This window comes from Malaclemys terrapin, chromosome 7 (genome assembly GCF_027887155.1).
Source record: "Malaclemys terrapin pileata isolate rMalTer1 chromosome 7, rMalTer1.hap1, whole genome shotgun sequence".
Classification (NCBI taxonomy): domain Eukaryota; kingdom Metazoa; phylum Chordata; order Testudines; family Emydidae; genus Malaclemys; species Malaclemys terrapin.
The window spans coordinates 101,099,723-101,124,935 of record NC_071511.1 but is presented as its reverse complement, the minus strand read 5'-3'; the positions used below and the strand labels follow the sequence as shown (position 1 = coordinate 101,124,935).

The 25,213-nt window shown below is 43.0% G+C and overlaps 1 protein-coding gene across 3 annotated transcripts in view; it reads left to right on the top strand.

Annotated features, from left to right (window-relative positions):
- Window positions 1–25,213, top strand: part of JAKMIP3 (Janus kinase and microtubule interacting protein 3) — a 152,152-nt gene that overhangs the window by 71,819 nt on the left and 55,120 nt on the right. For all 3 annotated transcript variants that reach the window (XM_054033963.1, XM_054033962.1, XM_054033965.1), the window contains exon 3: window positions 13,731–14,228. In XM_054033963.1, the coding sequence (XP_053889938.1) occupies window positions 13,731–14,228 (498 nt within the window). The remainder of the gene's footprint in view (window positions 1–13,730; window positions 14,229–25,213) is intronic.

The following is a 25,213-nucleotide window of genomic DNA, read 5'->3' as shown; positions in this document are numbered from 1 at the left end:
GGGGGCAGGCAAGGGACAGGGAATGGGGAGTTAGATTGGTCGGGGGTTCTTGGGGGGGCTGTCAGGAGAAGGGGGTGTAGAGAGCGGTTGGGGCAGGCAAGGGACAGGGAATTAGGGGTTAGATTGGTCGGGGGTTCTTGGGGGGGCTGTCAGGAGAAGGGGGTGTAGAGAGCGGTTGGGGCAGGCAAGGGACAGGGAATGAGGGGTTAGATTGGTCGGGGGTTCTTGGGGGGGCTGTCAGGAGAAGGGGGTGTAGAGAGCGGTTGGGGCAGGCAAGGGACAGGGAGCAGGGAGCCTTAGATAGGGGGTGGTGTCCTGGGGGCAGTTAGGGTGGGGGGTGTCTCAGGAGAGGGCAGTCAGGGAACAGGTAGGGGGTAGGGGAATTCTGAGGGGGGCGGAAGTGGGAGGGGGCGGGGCGAGGGCGGCACCCTGTGTCCTCTTTTTTGATTGTTGAAATATGGTAACCCTAAGTAAGGTGGAATGAGTTGTTCCTCACTGCTTTAGGGAGAAGCCCATTTTGTCTCCCTCTGTTTTGGGTAGGGTTGCCAGGCGTCCAGTTTTTGACTGGAATGCCCAGTCGAAAAGGGATCCTGGCGGCTCTGGTCAGCACTGCAGACTGGGCTATTAAAAGTCTGGTTGGTGTAGCAGCGGGGCTAAGGCAGGCTCCCTGCCTGCCCTGGCTCTGTGCATCTCCTGGAAGTGGCTGGCATGTCTCTGCAGGCCCTAGATGGGGGGCAATCAGGGAAGCTCCACGCGCAGCCCCTGCCCTCAGCGCTGGCTCCACAGCTCCCATTGGCCGAGAACCGCGGCCAATGGGAGCTGTGGAGACAGCGCTTGCGGGCCCAGGCAGCATGTAGAGCCCCCTGGCCCCTCCACCTATGGGCCACAGGGACATGGCAGCTGCTTCCGAGCCTGTCGTAGCCCTGCTGCACTGCCGACCGGGAGCTGCCTGAGGTAAGCACCAGCCAGCTGAAGTCCACGCCCTGATCCCCCCTCCTGCACCCCAACCCCTGCCCCAGGTCAGAACCCCCTCCCGCACTCCAAACCCCAGCCCAGAACCCCTCCTCACACCTCAACCTCCTGCCCCAGCCCTGCACCCCAACTCCCCCTCAGAGCCTGCACCCCTGCCCCAGCCCTGAGCCCCCTCCTTCACCCCAAACCCATCATCTCTGGCCCCACCCCAGAGCCCTCACCCCCTCCTGCATCCCAACCAACTGCCTCAGCCCAGAGCCTCCTTCTGCATGCTGAACTCCTCATTTCTGACCCCATCCTGGAGCCTGCACCCCCAGCCAGAGCCCTCACCCTCTCCCACACCCCAACCACCTGCCCCAGCCCAGTGAAAGTGAGTGAGGGTGGGGGAGAGTGAGCAATGGTGGGAAGGGGGATGGAATGGGTGGGGTGGGGCACGGTGTTCAGTTTTGTGTGACTGGAAAGTTGGCAACCCTAGTTTTGGGGCTCATGTGTGTTATCACTGTGAATTCTAAGAAATAAAGTACTGTTATGCTGCAACCTTCCAACAAGAGTATTTTACGTTTTTATTTAATTTCTCTATTTGTATGCTATGCGGTGAAACTTAACAGGTGCAGTAAATATCCAATACAGATACAATATCATTATTATTTGTATTACAGTAGTGGTTGGTAGCCCCACTCATATATCACGGCTCTTTTATGATAGGCAGTGTATCAACAAATAACAAAGAAGTCCCTGCCCCAGAGCTCCCTCAATCTGCATGTCAGATAGGACCAGGTGGAGGATGAAGGGAACAGAGTCAGAGTGGATTAGGAGGGTAAAATAACCACTTATCTAACTAATGCCAGACAGGTTAGATTGGTAGGTATTGCAGCGTTTTGAGGAGAGATTTAAAGAGGCTAAGGTGGTAGCTTGATATATGTTGTTATTGCAATACATATTATTTTATGTATAGGCATTTGGCAAAATGGGGCTTACATTCAACTTCCTGAAAGTACACATAGACAAGAGGAAAACATTCTACACATGAAACACATGCACAATATATGAACTGCTCTAGATGAGAACTTTTGGTCATTTTATAACATGTATTAATATACTTCCATTTAACATGTGTTAATTAACATGATTATTATACATGCTAATGTAGACACTTCAGAAACATTTGTTCCTGGAAACTTACATTTTTTCCTAGTTATGGTTTATCCCTGTAATACTCAGCCTGTCTACTAGAAGGGAGCACAGTCAGGATACTTCTATGCTACACCAACCTTAAGCTTTGTTTTTTGGCTCCCGGTGGTCATTACCAGGGCCGGCTCCAGGCACCAGCGCAGCAAGCAGGTGCTTGGGGCGGCCAACGGAAAGGGGCAGCACATCCAGCTCTTCAGCAGCAATTTGGCAGCAGGTCCCTCAGTCCCTCTCAGAGGGAAGGACCTGCCGCCAAATTGCTGCCAAAGAATGAAGTGGTGGCGGTAGAGCTGCTGCTGAAGTGCCGCCGATCGCGGCTTTTTTTATTTTTCCCGCCGCTTGGGGCAGCAAAAACCCTGGAGCTGGCCCTGGCCATTATCCACCAACAGAATGCCACCAACAGTGGCACTCACACTGCCCGGGCCCTGGCCACCGGTCCGGGGGGCTCTGCATTTTAATTTAATTTTAAATGATGCTTCTGAAACATTTTAAAAACCTTATTTACTTTACATACAACAATAGTTTAGTTATATATTATAGACTTATAGAAAGAGACCTTCTAAAGACATTAAAATGTATGACTGGCACGCGAAACCTTAAAATCAGAGTGAATAAATGTAGAGCACACCACTTCTGAAAGGTTGCCGACCCCGATCTAGTGGAAGAAATGCAGAAAGCAGCACTAGGATCAGTATAGTGCTTTATGCCACCTCCACACCCCACCCTGAGCTGTATGTGTTTCCGGAGCTCTAGAGAATCTGGCCTATTATTTAATGGAGGGCTTGTCTCCATGGTTCTGCAATGTAGACTCCAGGGGTGTGAGTTGCAGCGTGCAACTGCCCTATTTAGATTCTGCTAGCACAAGCTAAAAGGTTCCTAGTTAGTTTTAACATCGTTCCATTTCTGTTAACGGTAACTACAGGGCCGGCGCAACCCATTAGGTGACCTAGGCAGTCGCCTAGGGCACTAACATTTGGGGGGTGGTGACCTCAGCGGCCGGATCTTCGGCTGCCCCGGTCGTTGTTGGTATTTCGGGGGGGCGGGACCTTCCGCCGCTTCTGTCAGGGGTGGCATTTCGGGGGCGGGACCTTCTGCCATCTAGGGCGGCAAAAACGCTGGTGGCGCTCCTGGGTAACTAGATACATTTTAACAGGTTTCAGAGTAGCAGCCGTGTTAGTCTGTATCCGCAAAAAGAAGAACAAGAGTACTTGTGGCACCTTAGAGACTAACAAATTTATTAGAGCATAAGCTTTCGTGGACTACAGCCCACTTCTTCGGATGCATATAGAATGGAACATATATTGAAAGCTTATGCTCTAATAAATTTGTTAGTCTCTAAGGTGCCACAAGTACTCCTGTTCTTCTTTTTGTAGATACATTTTAGTTTGCATTTGCAGATTCTACACAGGGCAGTTGCAGTGCAATGGTTTAGTCCACGCTGCAACTCATACCCCCATAGTCTGCACTGCAGTGCCATGTAGGCAACATTAGATATTAATACATTTTATCTAAGATACATCCTGCTACATTAGACGTGTGGCTATCCCCTGGATTTATGGGCATTTTGCCTTTAATTACCCAAGAAATGTATTCAGGTATCCAGTATTGTAGCTACACTATTTAATAAGTAGACTGCTTATAATATAAATGAACACATCAACAGTACAACACAGGGCCTTGAGAGGATTTAGACACTTTTCTTTCTCCTTGAGTTCCCCTGCCAGAAGACACAATTGATTATAGGCTGGATTAATGACATACTACTAATAACTTGCACTGTTTTCAAGTTGCAGTAAGCCAAAATCCCCGATTTTAAATGGCACAATTAGTACCTATACAGGAGTTGAGAAAATCTCTTTACTTTTTCGATCATTAATTGTAACTTGTAGCTGAATAAACGCAACCACCATACATTGGGCTCAGTTATTATTTACAATGAATTGTGCCTTGTTTATATATATTTTACCAAAAATATTTTATAATTAGTTTGGTGGGGGAGAGAGGGGGCATAGTGAAGCAACAAGCTGAATATTCTAGGTATCTTAATTTATTCCAGCAATTTTCTTAAGTGCTGCTGGTGGACCAAATACTGTGATTCATGCTGTAGTTAACAAATATGTCAAATATGTCAAAGTCAGATTAATTACAAAGTAAGATTAAAAGGCTGACACAAAATAAAAAAAGTGCATGGTAGGAAATTCAGACATATAGCTTGTCCTCTGCTGAGGTCCCTTTGTGCTGCTGGAATGGAGTTAAAGCAGCCCTATGCGACTGTTGAGAATCCCCTTAGCATAGCTGGCTTAACACTGCATTGGCTCAGTAGTTAGTATTCAACAGTTTTGAATCCAAACTTTTTAATCCAACCAGCTTCGTTGCTTGCTAACTCTGACAGTGTTTTCTAATGCTGTGGAGCAATAGCAGTTTCCCTTTCTAGGTCCAAGCATGGATTTAAGTAAGTGCTTTATTGAGTGAGATCCCTAGATTGCAGATGTAGTGCTTCTTCAGTGATCCAGACTCAATATGCTTGACCTTGTTCTGTTACTGTTTCACCCAAGCTAATGACAGTTCTGAGGAAAGTAGGTATGTACGTGTAGGGAAAACAAATTAAAGCCTGATTCAAAGCCGACTGAAGTCAACAAGAATCTTCCCATTAGCCTTAGTGGGTTTTGGATCCAACCCATACTAATCAGCAGTGTAAAATGCCTTTGCAACCAAATCCTGGTAGCTTCCAGTGGAAATACTTATGCGAGAGAGGCCAGTGGGATTTGGTCTTTGATCTTATATATAGCAAAGGTAGGGTTACCATATTTTGTGCCTCCCAAAGGAGGACACTCCACGGGGGCCCGGCCCCGCCCCCAGCCCCTCCCCAACTCCGCCCCTCCCCAAAGTCTCCGCCCCCTCCCCTGCTTCCCGCGAACATTTGAGTCGCGGGAAGCCTGAAGCAGGTAAGGGGGAGTGTGGGGGGAGGAGGCGCGGCCCAGGCTGGCCCCGGCCCTGGGGTGCCGGCCCCGGGCCACCACCCCCAGCCCGGCCTGGCACCGCCGGCCCGGCCCCCGAGTCCCCGGCCCAGCTGGCGCCCCCGATCCCCCCGCCGGAGGCCCCGGCCCTGCCGACCTGACCGGCCCCGGCTCCGCCAGAGGCCCCGGCCCAGCCGACCCGACCCGACCGGCCCCGGCCCCGCCGGAGGCCCCGGCCCGGCCGACCCAACCCGACCGGCCCCGGCCCCGCCGGAGGCCCCGGCCCGGCCGACCCAACCCGACCGGCACCGGCCCCGCCGGAGGCCCCGGCCCGGCCGACCCGACCGGCCCCGGCCCCGCCGGAGGCCCCGGCCGACCCGACCCGGCCCCGCTGGAGGCCCCAGCCCTGCCGACCCGACCCGACCGGCCCTGGCCCCGCCGGAGGCCCCGGCCCGGCCGACCCGGCCCAACCGGACCCGGCCCCGCCGGAGGCCCCGGCCCGGCCGACCCGACCCAGCCCCGCCGGAGCCGCCGACCCGACCCGGCCCCGCCGGAGCCGCCGACCCGACCCGGCCCCGCCGGAGCCCCCGAGCGCCCGGCCCTGCCGGAGCCTCCGGCCAGGCACCGCACCGCGGGCCCGACCCCCGAGCACCCGCACCGCCGGCCGGCATGTCCCGATTTTCCCGGACATGTCCGGCTTTTTGGGCTTTCCCCCCGGACAGGGATTTGGAGCCCAAAAAGCCGGACATGTCCGGGAAAATCCGGACGTATGGTAACCCTAGCAAAGGGTTTGCCTAAAGCACTGGTAATTCTCAACATGGAAGTATTTATCTACTGATTTATCTATAGATATCTGACCCAGATGACTTTTTAATACTTTCTTCACAGAGTGAAAAATACTTTTCAAATGTGTTTCTTTATCATTTGAGAACATATAATGTTTAATTAGCCTCCATGCTAAATCTAAACTTTTTAATTGCCTTACTTAGACTTTAGTGTTTCTTTGACAAGCATCTTCATTTATTTTTTAACCACCACCCACTTTCTAAAATGTCACAAGGCTGGTTTCTGATGCAATTCCTCCTAGTAGGATGTTGAACTTAATTAGATTGTGATCACTACTACCTGTTAGTTGCACTCTTGTTAATTTTGAAACTAACTCCTGTGTGTTACCTAGCCCTAAGGGTTTGTCTCTATAGAGATCTTGCATTGTTTTAACTAAAGGTGTGATATTAAACCAATTTAGTTAAATCCAAGCAATTTCTGTATGTAGGCCAAGCCTAAACTGAGAATAGCCTCTGCTCTTTTTTGCTCTACAATTAGATGTGCCAAGAAGCACTCATTTAAGGTAAGAAATTCCTTCTCTATAATTTGTTGTACTTGTCAATTTATATGCAGGTAGCTTGCTCTGTATGTTTGAGAACAAGCTAACTGAACATTCTTGTAGGATAATCTGATCAAAGTAAGACACTAAGGTTAGGTAAACAATGTTGAATCCATTTTGTTTGCAGGTGAGTACTGAGGCAGTATTTAAAAGCAGTAATTGTAATTTCAGAGTGTTGTTTATGGGGATCTGTTAAGGGTAGCCTGCTGTCAATTCAAATTACTACAAACTGATTTCACAAGCTTTTTATTACAGCCTGCACTATGCCTACCAATGGGAGCACTGCAGAAAAAATACAAGCCACAAACAGTTTTATTTTTACTATTTTTTAAATGGATTGCTAACATTTAAAAAATCCTAGCTTTTAGTTAATTAATATTTTACCCACAGTGTGCTGTTTGGTCACCAGCCTTATATTTTTTTTGTCCAGATAATGAGCCATAACGTACATGCTCATGTAATAATAATTTATTAATAAAAATAATCAATACTTCATTTTAATGCCTTGTCATTCAACTTTTGCATTCAGTGGAGTGTGAATCATGTAACGGTTTAATGGATCATAACAAATTTATGTCATTTATGTATAGTCTACTTCTCTAAAATTGTATTGTAATGTACCATTTATTAATATATGGAAATCAAGGGCAATAGCTGACAATTAATAGATAATTATTACCAGTACAGTTCTAATTCTGTTGGTACTTCCTTGTATTAACTTAATCATTAGTATTAATCATTAAATTACCCACAAAGGCAGGTTAATAGAGTAACCTTTTATTTTTATTATTGTGATTTGTTTTAGTCATTTTCTGCTGGGATTCTTTCCTCTATTTCTACCTATGGAAAAAAATGACACAGAGACTTGAGTTAATAATTGCTGTAAAAATATTCTGATCCCTGTTCCTCAAAGCTATATTAGTAAATATTATTTATTATTATTATTTATTTCTTTATGTTCGAATGTAGAGACCCAACACTTTGCTTGTGTGTTGTCTGTCTATCACTGTTTGTCTTGCCCATTTAGGGCCTGATTCAAACCCCATGTAAGGTAATGGAAGTCTTTCAATAGATTTCAATGGTGTTTGGTATTGAGACTGTAAGGTTTTCAGTGCAGAAACCATCTAATAGTCTGTGTTTTCACCCTGGGCTACAATCCATTGAGATCTCTTAAACTAAGCCTAATTACTATGTGATAGGAATCCTTCTAGGAACCTCCTTTCTTCCTTAGCAACTCTTTGCTAGGAGAAGACTCTCGTTTGTTTGCTAGGAAACTGCTAGTATTAAAGATTCTGGGATGCTCCCAGGCCCCTTAGTTACTAAGTTGATAACAGCAAGTCTGTTTCCTGACCTTATGTAATTTTAGACAGGGCATAAACAGGCCTATATGAAAATTATTTTCAACTTCTAAGCTGGGAAATTTTAAAATGATGATAAACTCTGGAGTGATGCCTCGCTTTTGTGGGTATTATCTATTACTTATTACCCACAACCATTATTTTTTAACCCTGAAGCATGTCTGGTTACTGGTTTTAACAAAAATGACTACATGAACTGTAGTCCCTCTTCCAATCACTCTCTTGTGACCTCCAGTAAAATAGGATTGAACTCAGCAGATCTAAAAAGGTGAAAGGTTTGGTTCAGATAAACACTCATCAGTTTGGGCTGTTATCTGAATTTTATCTCTTTGGGCTACGAAACTGGGCTGGAAATCTGGTTAGAATATGCTTTCTTGTGCAATCTCCAGCGCTTCCGCCTAGAAACCAGAAATGCAGTGATATGCAATCTTGAAAAAAGCAGGGAAAAAGAGAACAACCTTTTTGGTTAACCTCAAAATTGGTTGGGTCATGTTCTGGGTGGAAAGACTGTGCTTGAAATGGAGAAGTGAGGTTGCAGAAGTTTATGCCATGTCTGCATTTCTCACTGCTGATAGGTGGGAAAGTTGTTGATTCAGATCACCATGCTTGCAGGTACGTGGGGGTAATGCCATAACTCTTTTTGTTCAGTTTGATCACTGGCACCTGGGAAGCAAGCGGATTTGTTATTTCGTATGATGCAGTTTGTCCATTTCTACTCATAACAGAGTTTGTCGGTATCCCTGCAAACTTTTTAATAACAGGGCATTACCATTTTAACAATAGGTAGGAAAAATTGCACTCTTAGAGTAAATATAGTTTTCCCTTTTATCAGCAGTTTATCACTTACAATCTGCATCAGTTTATCATATTTTAGTAGGCTGAGGGGAGTGGAATACAAAGAGAGACTATGAGAGCTTTTACAGTTTCCTTTCATACTTCTAAGGATGAAATATTGCTCTTTAAAATTTTTGAATTAGCATGAAGACCCCAGCAAATCTTTAACATCATAATGTGCATCGGATATAATTTCTGTTCTGTTGCAGCAAGTTGGAATGCATTTTCTAAGGAATTAAGATATGATTATGACATTTCCTCTTTTTTTTTTTTTTTAAATGTATTTTTGGGTACACTTATAGCCACTGACATCCCAGCTGAAAAACAACAAAAAAAAAACCCATTAGAATAGTTGTGGAGAAATTCACAGTGCAAGAAGCTAGTGTTGTTTTTGTTGGGCTCTTTCTCCTTGTAAAAGCATCACAATATAGAGGATGATAATAATACTTTGCTCTTCTACAAATCCTATTATTTAAAGAGTTTAACAAACACTAACATGTCTGTGTCACAGTTCAGGGCAACTTCCCCTGAGTTTGCTCTAAGTGGTCCAGCAAGGGCACACACTCTCAGGCTTTCAGCTGCCCAGCTATTGCCTTTCTTGAGTAGAGACCTAGGCCTCGCTCCCTTCTGCCCGGGGTATTTCCAGACCGTACAGTTCCTTGCCTTCAGTGTGTTATTCCCAGCAGAGAGTGGCTGCCCAGCACACCTGCTTGCTTCCTCTTCAGAGATGGGAGGCTTGTCTATGGGAGCTTACAGCAGCACAGCTGTACCAATGCATCTGCGTTGCTGTAAGATCTCTCTTGTAGCCACTCTATGCCAACGGGAGAAAGCTCGCTCATTGACATAATAAAACCACCTCCACGAGTGGCGGTAGCTATGTAGGCGGAAGAAGCTCTCCCGCCAACATAGCGCTGTCTACACTGGCCCTTCTGTCGGTGTAACTTATGTCGCTTGGGGGTATGTGTTTTTTCACACCCCTGAGTGACATAAGTTATACCGACAAAAGTGGTAGTGTAGACAAGCCCTAACAGAGTGATTGTCAACAGGTATAAGTTATTCAAACAGCACAGCATAGAACCTACATACGTGCTATGAAACTTACCAGACAGCATCCCAACTCTAAGGTGGGCTCTGGCAGGAGCAGTCCTTCAGCACCCACCCATGGGCTTTCCTTTGTGGTCACAAGTTCATCACAGGTTCGGCTTAGAACAAGCACACTCATAACACATTTAGTCCATTCTTTATACAGTTCAGGTGTCTTTGATCTGGAGTTTCTAGGAGCAGGTAATTAGTAGACAATGGATTTTTTCTCTCCAGGGCATAGCTTCAAAAGGGTGGATTCAAAGGGGTCATTTGCATTTCCCTCATTCCCAAGGAATTTCCTTTATATGCATTGTCCCTAAAAAGTCAATTGAAGTTCCTAACATTTACATTGGTCAAGTCCCTAGAAAAGTTACATACAATCCTACAATAACACACACACAATTACATGTTCAGTGCAATGGATCCCAGAGGCACCAAACCCAATTCAACATGGTTTAACTTTATAGAATTAAATGTATCTTAATTCCATAAGGTTTGTTCAGGATATAGCAGGATATCGTCAGTCTGTCACAGTCAGCAACTAGTGAAAGGGAGCTATATCTCAAATGGAATACTGAGCTGTTCAATAGTCCATTACAAGACTACACAACATGTTAGGACTGGAGGTGAAAAATACTGTATCCAAACTATGAAGGAAACGTAGATAGTATTTTAATTATATTAAGTTTGAATTTCGCTCCAACACCAAGTTTAGCATCCCCCACCCCCCACACATTAATGATATTTGAAAATGTCCATGAAAATTGTTTGACAGAATATTGGGTTTTTGATCAAATGAATTTTTCTGGCTAAAAGTGTTTTGTTTCTGAGAAAATTTAGACATTTTGATGAAAAACCAAACACCCAAAACCCAAAAAGTTTTCAGTTTTTGGCTGCAAATTTTTGGCCAGAACCACAAACTTTTCAGTTCAGGAATGTTGACATGTTTTGACATTTCTGAATTAAGGTTTTGCTTTAAGTCTGTTCAACAGTAACCCTATTCTCCTAAGCTTCTGGGAGAGCGTCATGGGATTTGTAGTTCAGATGTCTTATGTCTCTGTTCTCCTCTATAGGCCTGGCTCCCCACTCATACTACATCTCACATGATGCACTACAGCCATGTGACTCCCACAATGCACTGTGACAGGTCAGCAAGAGAGAGGCTGTGGTGTGTCACAGGGGATGTTGACCAGCCAAGAAGCACAGCCCACAGGGGAGAATAGGGAGTCAAAGATCCTGGAGAGCACCCCCTCCTGGTCACCCACTAGGACTGCTGTGAGCGGGATCCAAGCCTCTGAGTTAAGGATCCCCTGGGGTATGTTAAGCTTCTAGGGCTTCAGCCCTGCTGCTTTCCCTTGGCCTCTCTGGCACATTTCCTGGGCATTGAATCCCAGTTTGCTACTTCTTCTATAAAATGGGGCTCCTCAGCCCACCTGGCCTAGGCCCAGGACCTATACTGACTTCTGAGATACCTCAATTACTTAAACACACCGCTTTCCCAGAAATTTACCACAAAGGTGTGAAACTTCTGGTTTAGTTTTAACTCTATCAAGGGCACGTGGCACTTGTGAAGCAGTTAACATACAGAGAAACACTTTGCTCAGAGTCTAATCCCTTTATGCTCTTCATTACTTTATCGTGTAAAGCACAGGAGCGTACAGATCATACAAAATAATAAACATTTGAAATCCCAATGTCTTTTATTTTCTATCTCACCCTTTTCTTGGGAGCCCTTGGGGAACTATCTGGGTCTGGGAAGGCAGGCAGGTGAGATGTCCCCTCCTCACGCAGACTGTTGCATGCTAGCTGGTCTCTCTCCCTCCTGGAGCCCCTTCCCAGCTTCTGTGACTTTGTGTTCTCCTGACCCAGGCTTCCTTTTTCTGTTTGTTCCCCTATACCAGTGTGTTTCTTTATTTTAAATCCATCCTGTTTACCTGGCCTCTTTTGTTCTCCCGGTAACTTTCCACTGCTTCCACCTTCCCCACTCCCTCAGGGGAATCAGATAAAGTATTTTTTCTAAAGATGCAAGTCATCCATTGTCCCAAATGTTTGAACCTGAATATGTTCAACAAGTCCCAAGCACCTTCTGTTGAATCTGTCTGGGGCATACACGCTACAGAACTTATCAGCAGTAGTGGACTACATACATATAGGCACTCATGACACAGCAGTTTTTCATAATACAACTTCATAATATCAATCAGAATGCATACGTTTTACAGACATAGCCCCAGTTTCATCACAAGGGGCACAAACTAAAATTCCCGTGAGGCACCTCAGCAGTGTAGGTGAACACAGTTTAATGTCAAACTGACCCAAATTGAAATGTTTTGATTCAGTTTCATATACCGAAATATTTTGACTTGGGTCAGCCTGACCTGAAATAACATGTTTCATTTAGATTTTCCTGATGGAAACTTTCCGTTTTCATCCAAACTCATCTGTTTTCAGGGTTTTTTACAAAAAGTAAAAATTTTCCGCTGGGGGAAAAAAGAAGTGTTTTCCAACCAGCTTAAGTCACACCTGTCAAATTTTAAATGAGCAAAAGTAGTCAGCAGCTTGGAGTTTTCATATCATTGAAAATAGTGGATGCCCTTTCAAAGATTTGTGGTTAATTTTAACTGTGGAGCTTCCATTGACTTTCACCAAGGGTAAGATTAGGGATGGTTGAGTTCATGAATCAGAACCATTCCAAATATTCACCCAAAACTTGAACAGAAACCAAATTTAACTTAGTTTTTAAAGAAATGGGCTATTTTTTAGACATATATTTGTTTTTCTGTTCTTGGTTCCAGCTGGGACCAGTAGTGAAAATGCCAAGATCATACAAGAAAGATTGTTTGCATGTTTCCAGACCAATTTTGGAGACTAAAGATGTTTGGATAATTTAAATAAGATTCAGATTTTTAGATTCCTTATCTAAATTGAACCTCTAAACCATGAGGTTCACCCAGCAGTAGTGTGTGTGCATACAGGAACGTGTGCACACACTCACACAACTCAATAGCACATTAGCATAAACTTAAGAGAAGGGGGGAAGAATGAAAGGAAGGAGGTTTTTAGCCAGTGCTTACTTTCAGTGTAACGACCAACCTCATTAGAAAGTACTGGTCATGCTTTTAGGGGTCATATTCCTTATCACAACTGATTGCGGTGATGATTTTAGCTGAATATATAGGAATTACAAAGCAGACATGACACTTGTCTGGGCTTCTGGATCATCTGCATGAGACAATGGGTCTATGTGGTACTAAGACTAGAAGTGTTCACAAAGAAGTGTTTATGTTGCAAATAGAATTGACTATTATTAGCTGAGAGTCCCACCGACTAAGTCATCTATCTGAATTTCAAAACTAGGACTGGTTGTAATAAGCTCTTAAAACTCCTTAAAAGGATCAGCTATATTTTTAACCAAAGACTATGACACCAAAATAAAACATTTTCCTAAAATTCTGAAAAAGCCTTTTCCTCCCCAGGAAAATATTGTAGTGTAGATTTTGTTTAGCTTTATGAACAATTAGCTTGTGTCTAACAATTCTAAATATATTGTATTCCCTCATTTTAAGGCTATTTCTTGCATAAAGGTGTTTGGTGCAGTGAAGTCTATAGTAAACCAGTGGATATTTCTTCTGGACATCAAAGGAGTTAAGTACCTGAGTTCAGTAATCTGATTTTCATCTGAAACCATTGGAGAAAGGAACATTCACCACATAATAGAGCGATGGATCATAAAATATGAAACAAATACCAAATAAAGTCTAATTCTATGTATGATATAGCACACTGCAGTAGGTTTGTGTTTTGAGCTAATAAATAATTATATAACTCTAAGTTACAAAATTATGAAATGACAACTCCCATTATATGTTGCCCCACATTAGAATACAGAGACTCCCACTAAAAGAATTATTTTGTTTGCAAAAACCTGTATCTTTTTTTTAATTCTCTTTTTAGATCAGCAAGTTGGAAAGAGAGAAAAACCAAGAAGTTAAACAGATCAAAGAGCACGAACAGCATAAAAACACAGTCTTGGTAACGGAACTTAAGGCCAAACTTCATGAAGAGAAAATGAAGGAACTCCAGGCTGTTCGAGAAGCACTTTTGAGACAGCATGAATCTGAGCTTCTTAGAGTCATAAAGATTAAAGATAATGAAAACCAGAGATTACAGGGCCTTCTTAATGCTGTACGAGATGGGGCTCCTGATAAGGTTAAAACAGTGCTTTTCACAGAAGCAAAAGAGGAGGCCAAGAAAGGGTTTGAATCTGAGAAAATAAAAATGCAGCAAGAAATTTCAGAACTTAAGGGGGCTAAGAGACAAGTGGAGGAAGCCTTAACTTTGGTCATTCAAGCTGACAAAATTAAAGCAGCAGAGATAAGGAGTGTGTATCACTTACACCAAGAGGAAATCAGCAGGATCAAGAGAGAATGTGAAAGAGAAATTCGCAGACTGGTATGTGTTGATGTAAATATATATGCTTTTTGGTTTTGTTTGTTTTTGGTTTTTTGGCCATTAAAAAAGAGCTCTGGGCTGGAGTAATGGTTCAGATGCACATGATTGGGCATCCAAACTTTTGGGTACTTATTCAAGCAGGATCTCTGACTTTTTTGAGATTCACCCATCACAATGACAATGTCTAAAATGAGGTTTTCTAAATACATAGGCTAAATTTTTAACATGTTTTTACAGCATTCTTTCTGCCACTAAGGTGAGTGCTGCACAAAGTTTGTCAAATGCTTGGAACAAACATTCTGTTAATACAGATAAGGGAAATCCTGCAAGATGATTATGTTTCTCAGCTCTCAGAAATTTAGTTCAAGGCTTTTCCTTGTTGTGCTGCAGCATCATGTGTTTAAATTATAATTTCTGTTCCAGAAGGAAAGCTGCTCCATATCACGGGTGAGCAATATATGGTGGCTTTGAAAACAGTAAGTTTCACAAAGCTGTGAACAGAAATGGGCTGAAATCCTAATACCATCTGTCTAAATTCACCCTTGTTATCTTTCAGTTTGGTGTAGATTTAACTACTCCGTGCCTGCAGAATGGATAATGGATACATAAAAGAAAAGGGAAAAGTGTTATGCAAATTTCCCTGCACCAATCCACATTGCAAATCTTATCCACAATGTGGTTCTCTTATCTACTGAGTAAATTTCTGTTCTATTGAATAGTCTGCACTACTTCCTCTTATGAAAGTCCCACTTACGTGAATGGGAGTTCTGTGTATGGAACAGAGGTTGTTATTATTATTATTATTATTTATTATAATGAGTATTAGCACTTAGCTTCTAGAGCCTCCAGTATAAATGGAGGACCCATTTTGCTAAACACTGTGTAGACATATGCAATGTCCACAGTGCAGGTTAAAGATGCGATTGTTTTCAGAAGCAAACACATTTGCATTAATTATTTTGTACTCTGTGATTCTTTTAACCACTTTTCCTCAGAAAAGCTCTTTTTGAGTCCCTTTATTATGTGATTGGCACTGGGTGGAATAAAGTAATTGCAGTTGATCAACTCATGGTATAGAAGCTCAGAATATTTCAGTGGGTAAAAATATTAATCCCAGGTAGCAAAGTATGTATCTTTCTTCTCAAACTGTTGGAAGCACGTCTCTAAAATACCTGTTTTAGTACAGCTGCAAAATGTGTTACTTTCCCCTGAAGAAAATCAGAGTTGAAGCCAAGTTGACCTCCAAAGGAGTTGGTGGAAAGAGAATGCTAACAACTAAGGAAAAGTATAGGACCATTGCAATTATAGACAGATAACTATGAATTTATAAATTGCTAATAGCCAATGCGTGATATGGTAGAAAAATAAGAATTTCCTAATCCTTTTGAAGTACTTGTAGTTATCCCACTAAACTTCAAATTGGGTTGAAAAATAAAGCACAGTCAGAGTAGTTTCAATAGAGGGCCGCCCAGAGGATTCAGGGGGCCTGGGGCAAAGCAATTTCAGGGGCCCCTTCCATTTAAAAAAAAAAAGTTGCAATACTATAGAATACTATATTCTCATGGGGGCCCCTGCGGGGCCTGGGGCAAATTACCCCACTTGCCCCCCCCCCCTCTGGGCGGCCCTCTTTCAATACAAGGGTTTTAGTGTCAATCCTTCTGAGGATCTCTTCATGTCAGTAGAGACACAGCATGGTAATAGCAGACCATTTCTCCATCTTGTGTAACGTAGCGTTTAAGTAGCTTGTTATGCATTATCAAATTTGTGCCAAGTTTCTTACATTGTCTGTCTGTGTCATTGTAGAGTACCTAAACACTATACCCATATGTTAAGTTAGTACTGTATTAACCAGGATCCTTTGAAACATCTACTTATGTGCCAGGTAACTCAGGGCTTGTCTATACTTACCGCGCTGGTTCGGCGGCAGGCAATCGAACTTCTGGGTTCGATTTATCGCGTCTAGTCTGGACGCGATAAATCGAACTCAGAAGTGCTCCCCGTCGACTCCGGTAATCCTGCTCGCCGCGAGGAGTACGCGGAGTCGACGGGGGAGCCTGCCTGCCGCGTCTGGACGGCGGTAAGTTCGAACTAAGGTATGTCGACTTCAGCTACGTACCTTAGTTCGATTTGGGGGTTTAGTGTAGACCAAGCCTCAGATTTGCCATCTGAGCCCATCTCAATGAATTGTGACACATCTAAAACTCATTTTTAATAATGAGTGTTGTATTGATAGACTGTTCAATTATTGATCATGAAAGCATGAGACTAAGGATATTAAAATGCTTTTCCACTTTTAAAATGTGGTGGATAGGCCAGTTCTGACTTAGATGGGCAATTCATTGGATTTTTTTCAGTCTTTTAAAATTAGAAATTTTGAAATGAAGGTCAAATATAATGAAAATCAAATATTTTCATTTAATTAATGAATTTCACCTAACTTGTTAGTGTGCCCTTAGAGTTAGTGTGCATTCAGACTCAATCTTGTATTTTTATTTATTTGCTATAATGTTGATAATGAACCCGAGTCAGCAAAGCAATTAACAGTGGGGTTAGATTGAGCATCTGGTTTAGTCCCATTGAAGTCAATTCTTAAATTGAAACATAAAACTAGTGTTTTGCTGTATTGGAACCAATATTCTTAGCATTGTATAAGGCACAAAAAAGGCATAGTCTTTGCCCTGACAAGCTCATAGTAAGATGTTAATGGGACTTTGAATGGAATTGTCATTCCTTAAGTACCTGCTCAATACTGGAACAGAGATTTTTCCATGAAGTCTACTTTCTCTGCTGTTCCTTGTGTCATGTGTCTAGATTACCCCATTGTTAGAAGGACACCTTTCATGTGCTCCAAATACGGATTCAACAACAATAAAACCTCAAAACTCTCTAAAGGAAACAAAATCCCAATTCATCTTGTGCCATTCATCTCTATGTCTGATTGTATGTTTGTACTATTGCCAGGGCCGGCTCTAACTTTTTTGCCGCCCCAAGCAGCAAAAAAAGCGCCGCCCTGCAGTAACACCCCCTCCCCCTCGGAGTGCCGCGCCTCCGCCGAACCCCTCCCCGCGGAGCGCCGCGCCACCGAACACCCTCTGCCGAGCGCTGAGCTGCCGGAACCCCCCCCCCTCCACCAAGCGCCGCACTGCACTGCCCCCCGCCACCCCAAGATTGGCCTCCCCTTCCCAGGTGCCTCCCCAAGCACGTGCTTGGTTGTCTGGTGCCTGGAGCCGGCCCTGACTATTGCTGATCAACAGTGTATGTCACATACCAGCTTCCTCATTTGTGGTCAACTGGAAAGGAGGGGGGTGGGGGGTTGAGAGAAAGTAAACAAATTTAGAAACATTTTGTCAGACAAAGTAGAAAATATTTGCAGTAAAAATGATGGAGAGAGGTAAATAACGGGGTCCCCCAAGGATCTGTACTTGATGTATATATTTACATTTAGCCAGATTAAAATGCAAGTGCTCTGTGTCAATGACCTATCCTCGGGGTGAAAGTAACTTAAATGACTTACCTGTACGCAGGGCGGCTGGGGTCCTGGGCAAGGTGCGGAGGGTGGCTCTGGGTCCCCGGAAGGCGCGGGGCCTTGGGTGGAACGGGCGGGGCTGGGGCCAAAGTCCCCCAGCCAGCCCTTCAGCGCTGCCTGGCCCATGTCACCTGGGGCTTTGGCAGCGATTTAAAGGTCCTGGGGCTCCTGCCGCAGGCACGGTGGCAGCTGGGAGCCCCGGGCCTTTTAAATCACTGGGCCCCAGGGCAGCTGCACCTTTTGCCTCCCTCTTACCCCCCACATCAGCGACCCTGCCGGTACGGTCGACTGTGTACTGGTGGCCACTTTCTTACCAGTACGCTGGACTGGACCAGACCAGACCGACTTACTTTCACCTCTGCCTATCCTCTTAATCATTTACCTTCTCCCAATTTTTTTCTCGTGTGCAAAGTTTATCAGTGATGATTTTTATGTTTTCTTCCAAGTCATTGGTAAGAATGTTATAGTGTAGGACAAAGAACGAATCCTTGTGGGACCCCACTAGAAAAACCATACCCATTTGATAATGATTCCCTGGTACAATTACATTTTGAGACCTATTGGTTAGCCAGCTTTTAATCCATTTAACGTATGCCATTTTAATTCTGTATCTTTCTATCTTTTTTTAAATCAGACTGTTGTGTGGTCAAGTCAAATGCTTTACCAAAGTCTAAGGATATCACATCAGCAGTATTACCATTATAAATCAACATTGTAATCTCATCAAAAAAGTTATCGAGCCAGTTTAACAGGATCTATTTTCTATAAACCCATGTTGACTGGCATTAATTACATTACCCTCCTTTTAATTTTTTATTAATATACTCCCTTATCAGCTGCTCCATTATCTTGTCCAGGATCAACATCTGACTGACAGGCCTGCAGTTACTCAGGTCATCCCATTTACATATTTTAAATATTGGCAAAACATTAACTTTCTTTCTGTCTTCTGGAAGTTCCCTAGTATTTCAAGACTTATTGAAAATCAACATTAATGGTCCATAGAGCTCCTCGACCAGCTCTTTTAAAACTCTTGGATACAAGTTATCCAGATCTGCTTATTTAAAACTGTCTAACTTTAGTAGCTGCTGTTTGACATCTTCCTGAAATACTAGTAGACTGTTCTCATATGTTATGAATATATCTGTTTTTCCCCAAATGAAGAACAGAAATATTTATTAAACACTTCTGCCTTTTCTGTATTATCATTGATAATTCTACCATATCTAATAGCATTTTTAGGACTCTGTTTGTTCCTAATATACTTAACCACTCCTTCTTATTGTCCTTAACTCTGCTGGCCATAGATTCTGCCCTTTTGCTTCCCTTATCAATTTTCCACAATTTCTATCTTCTGATTAATATTCATTACCATCAACTTATCCTATCTTCTATTTGGTGTTTGTGTGTATATATATACTTTTTATAGCTCCCTTCACTTTTCCTCTAACATAGGTTGTTTTTTAAATCAAGTCAGCCTTCTTCCTTGACTGTGGCTTTTGGGGCATCTAATAAAGAGTTTTTAAACAAGTTTCTGATTAAATTTGACCTCCCAGCTGACATGGCTCACAATTATTTTCAGCTTTGTAAAACTGTCCCCTTTAAAGCGCCAAGTGTATGTACCACTGGTCTGGACTTCATTCTGTTTTTACATTATTAATATGGTCAAGTCATGATCACTTGTACCTAAGTTACCATTAATTTGTAGTTCTCCAATCAGTTCCTCTTTATCTGTCAAGACAAGGTCAGATATAGAATTCCCCTATGTTGGATGCTACACTTTTTGAGTTAGGAAATTGTCATCTATAGTATTTAGAAATTCCAAGATAGGATCTCTGCCTTTGCAATTACTGTATATAAATGTTTTCATTTATTAAACCAGTTGCAAAGAAAAAAAAAGTATAATGCGAGTCCTATAAGTGATTGTGCATACCAAAAATCATGAAACAATATGTTTTTCACTTCATAAATTAAATATTGTTAATAGTAACATAGACATTGTATAGTATATTATGAGCTGGATCTTTCGCTGCTGTAAGTCAACACAGGTCTAGAGATTTCTGTGGAGCTATGCCATTTTACACCTGCTGAGGATCTGGGCCTATAAGTTTCGAGATTTAAAAACTAATATGCATTTGTTCTGAAGGGTCTCCTATGGTGCAGGAAGCTATTGGTAGTTTGCTGTGATAGCATATATTGCTTTACTGAAATAAGCCATGGATCACATTTAGGTACGGTTTCAATTAACCAAAGTATACATTTGTTTTCTAATGCAATTCCTAGGTGATATTTTTCAGTTGTTTTTAAGGGCTTGGTCCTGTTTAGCACTGACCAACCACAACACTCCCTGAAGTCAGTGTGCCATATTAAATTCTCAGCCTCTAAATTGTGATTTAAAATAGATCAGTGTGTCAAAACAAGACTCCAGGGAAAGTATAACTTGAGAAGCACTCAGCAGTGAAAGAATAGCATTCCCGTAAGTCATGAAGGGTGATGCTAAATGAGCATGCCATATTCTCTCAGCATTTCTTCCTCCAAGGGTTATATCCTGATTTTTTTCAGAGGCACCACATACTAATCATTCCTGTCAATGTGAGATGAAGGCAATTGGACTTCAGAAAATTATGTATTTAGTGTATTAACAATATAAGTGGCTAAGAAAATGAGAGTGTGAAGGCAGAATGTAGGTAGTTGTGGGGGTTAGAGGTACCAGGCAAATATTATTTATGATTTTGAAGCACTTGGAGGGAAGGAAGGTGATCTGGAACAGTCAACATGGATTCACCAAGGGCAAGTCATGCCTGACCAACCTGATTGCCTTCTGTGATGAGAAAACTGGCTCTGTGGATATGGGGAAAGCGGTGGACGTGGTATATCTTGATTTTAGGAAAGCTTTTGATACAGTCTCCCACAGTATTCTTGCCAGCAAGCTAAAAAAGTATGGCTTGGATGAATGGACTATAAGGTGGATGATTGTCAGGCTCAATGGGTAGTGATCAACCACTCAATGTCTGGTTGGCAGCCCGTATCAAACTGAGTGCCCCAGGGGTTGGTCCTGGGGCCAGTTTTGTTCAATATCTTCATTAATGATCTGGATGATGGGATGGATTTCACCCTCAGCAAGTTTGTGGATAACACTAAGCTGGGGGGAGAGGTAGATAAGCTGGAGGGTAGGGCTAGGGTCCAGAGTGACTTAGACAAATTGGAGGATTGGGCCAAAAGAAATCTGATGATGTTCAACAAGGACAAGTGCAGAGTCCTGCACTTAGGACGGAAGAATCCCATGCACCGCTATAGGCTGGGAACCGACTGGCTAAGCAGCAGTTCTGCAGAAAAGGACCTGGGGATTACAGTGGACAAGAAGCTGGATATGAGTCAACCGTGTGCCCTTGTTACCAAGAAGGCTAATGGCATATTGGGCTGCATTAGTAGGAGCATTGCCAGCAGATAGAGGGAAGTGATTATTCCCCTCTATTCAGCACTGGTGAGGTCACATCTGGAGTATTGCATCCAGTTTTGGGCTCCCCACTACAGAAAGCATGTGGACAAATTGGAGACAGTCCAGCGGAGGGCAATGAAAATGATTGGGGGACTGGGGCACATGACTTATGAGGAGAGGCTGAGGGAATTGGGCTTATTTAGTCTGCAGAAGAGAAGAGTGAGAGGGGATTTGATAGCAGCCTTCAACTATCTGAAGGGGTGTTCCAAAGAGAATGGAGCTAGGCTGTTCTCAGTGGTGGCAGAGTGAATTATTCCTTTTTTCACATATTGGATTATCCAGTTACACTTGCTCCAAATGTCTGTTTGATTTAGCACTGAGTATATTCAGAAAATTTAGAACTAGCAGATAACAGTCCCACAGTCCAGGGCAGCCCCTAGCTGTTGGAAGGAGCAGACAGGATCATAGGATGCTCCATTGACACATATAATGTGTGTTTTTGTGTATGTGTGTATGAGTATGTCTACACTACAATTCAACACCTGCAGCTGGCCCAAGTCACCTGACCCTGGTTCATAGGGGCTTAGGCTGCAGGGCTGTGAAATTGCTGTGTAGGCATTCGGTCTCAGTCTTGTTTTTAATATGTTTTTTTCTGTAATGCTTTTTTACCTTCAGAATAAAGTAGGCTTGCATATGAAGAGGTGTGTGGTAATTTATAACTGTAGCAGTTATAACTGTTAGCCGTCTCTGAAGAGAAAACAAACAAATGTCCTTGGGCACCCTGTCTGTGCTGGGAAATACAGTGAGGGCAGGGAACTGTGTATCCTGGAAATACCCTGATCAGAAGGGAGAGAAACACATGTTCTACCCAAGAGAGGCAACAGCTAGGGAGCTGGAAGGCTCAGAGTGGGTTCCCTTGCTGGACCACTGAGGGGAGATATAGGTGCGGCAGTTGCCCTGAACTGTGACAACTGCGTAAATGTGTGTAAAAGGCATGACCCCATTGGAAGGGAGATGTACTCATACTGGCAGAGAGGAGACTAACGAGCTCCTCTGGGCCCATTCAATACTAACGAGGTGCTCTGCCAGGTTTTTTTTCTGACTGGAGTTTCAAAGAGAGAACTGGCTTCAGCAAGTGGTGGTGAGCAGGAAGAGGGTTGCCCCGCCTCAGACAGCAGAGACAGGCCTGCTGAGAGGGAGACAGCATCAGGCCTCGCCGCTTCCAAAGCTGCATGACCTAGCCTCAAGCAGTATCCCCCAGAGGAGGGGCTGGAGGTAGACCCCCCTTTTTAAATGAAGCTCAAAGGACTAACCCAGGAAGACTATCTGATATCCAGGTCACCCTTCCCTCTCTTCCCTCATGAGAGAGGGGAGTCTGTAGGAAAACAAAGAAAGAGGCACGAGAACTTTTGTTTGTTTTGAAGAACCTCCCTCCCTCCTTGGGTATCCACTGACTGGGGTTGTGGGGGCGGGGGGTGGAGGAAGAGGGAGGGAGGAAGACATTATAAAGGAATGTAAGTGGGGTCTGGAGTGGACTTGAGGGAGCCCTTGCCCCCCACCCAGTTTGCATTTACTATGCACCCTTCTCTAACTGTACCCCTCCCACGTCTCCAGCAACAGGTTGGGTTCAAAAGACACTTAAGTTGTATCCTCTTGTCCCGTGTACCTCCACAGTGAATTAGTTTCCAATGTATAAGTATTTGTCATATAGCAAAAGGGGTGTATTCACTGGAGCTCATTTAGAAGTTATGAGAAAGTTTAGAAGGCTATTCAAAAATCCATTGTACCTGTGACTGTTTCTGGTGTTACAAATTAGCTATTCGAAGTGATGCTGATTTGGGGAAGTCCTCCAGCTGTCTGACTTGTGTGAAACTAGCACTGATTTTGTAAGCTAACATATTTTGCTTCGGGCAAGTCATAGCTAAGTCTCAGGCTGGATATCTACACAATGTTCCTGCTGATCTTCTTCCCAAATAGAATATAAGTGGTTTCTCTGACCTCCATTGATTTATACCAGCTGGGGATCTGGCCCATAATTCATAAACATTGCTTTGCTCTTCACTGCAGTGCAAATGCCCTGTTGCACATTTAGGGACAACATGTTTTTGTAAAGGGCATGGCAGATATCCAGTTCTACATTGTTAATGGAATCATGACAGGACATTAAAAGCTCCTCAGTTTATATGCAATTCATTATTTAGTAATTTTAACAAAGGCGGTGTGATAAGCCACACCAACAAACAACTATTTCACCCTTTGAAAAAATACTGTTTTTTTGTAAGTGTGGACGAGAATAGGTTCTATCCACAGATCAGTCAATAATTTTGCAATGAGATTAAGCCTTTTTAAATAAAAACCCTTTGAAGCTATTTATTGCTGAGATGTACACTTTTTAATTTCTAAGTCAAATTATTCATCTTTACAATTACTCACAGAAGACATCCTGCTGCATCATGGCAGGCTTAGCTGCAGAATGGAAAATAGATCCATACATAATCAGCTACAATTTGCTTTAAAAAGGTAATTTTGTATTGTTCCTATATTCTCTTTTCAAATTAAGATTGATGTTATTTTCCTTTTTCATTATATGTAGATATGATATAAAAGATAATCACATCTCACGTTAGACCTGCAGAAAAATATAAAATAACCTTTTAAGCAATAAATATTATATGGCAACCTCAAATTGAATAAATAATGTATGACTAATTCAGTAGTTTTAAACTGTGAGCTGCAGGGTAAGCACTAGTTAATCAACCAAAGAGCAGCATTATGTGAAAGGCGAATCTCTAGAGGTTCAACTTAACCCTGAGGGGATGGGAATTAATTCTGGTCATGATCCAGTAAAGCATTTCGCTGTGTGCTTAACTTTAAGCACCAGGAATACACCACTCTTGTGTAATTTCATACCATAGGTGCTTAAATATTACATAGTCCTGCAAATGATAGAAGCGAGTGGAACAAAGAGTCTCTGATCTCATAAATTTCACAGTTAATATTTACCACATGGGAGTTCCAACCTATTACAGAGTGCAGCAGGTTACTTACCAAGTGACGGGGGGACATTTATATGTTAATACCAGTGATCCATGAAATCATAAGCTTTGGAGTCATTTGGATTCATCTGCCTTCATCTATGAACATTGCGGGAAAGAAAATTTTGGATTGAAAATGGGTATAGTTGTCTTCTAACAGTGTATGTAAAAACATTCCACTTAATAGACTTCTCAGGCATTTTATATGAAAGAGTCAGGAAGTTATGACTTTTATCTCTTGTATTTGAGCACTTCTAATTAGATCAGATGTTAATAACTCAGTGCTGATTACCTGCAGGCAAATTGTGCCCATCAGACAATATTGCTAGAATATAATGTATACGTTACTTTGCACACAGAGTCAAAATGTTTCTTAAACATTTAATTTCAGATTTTTATACTAGTAACATGTAATGTCATAATTTTATTTTTCAGAAGCCAGTAGCAACTAGAGATGGATCAGACCTAGCAGCCATCTTTTCTATCCCCATGTGATGGATTTTCAAATGGGCATTTTCTGATCTACTATTAAATGTCCTAAGTGAGCAGTCTTTTACTGCCTCTTTTGGGAGATTATTACAATTTCTACAACATAACCATACTGTTAGAAATTTTTCCTTTACTCAACAACATCCCATTACTCTTACTTATACTTTCTTGAACCATGCTAAAAATGATCTTCTCTTCTGTTTACTTCTTTGATATTTGTATATGCCCATGGTTATCACATCACGTTTAATCATTGCTTTGCCAAGCGACACCTGATTCATAGATTAATATCCTTTATGGCCAGAAAGGACCATCATGATTAAGGCTGCGAGTTTGTCATGGAGGTCACGAAAGTCACAGATTCCATAACGTTCCGGGACTTCTGCAGCGGCCAATGAGGCTGGCCCAGAAGCCACCTGAGCAGCTGGTGGGGCATGGGAGGAAGTAGGGCTCTGGGTGGCGCTTACCTTGTGCGGGGGCTCCCCAGACATGTCCA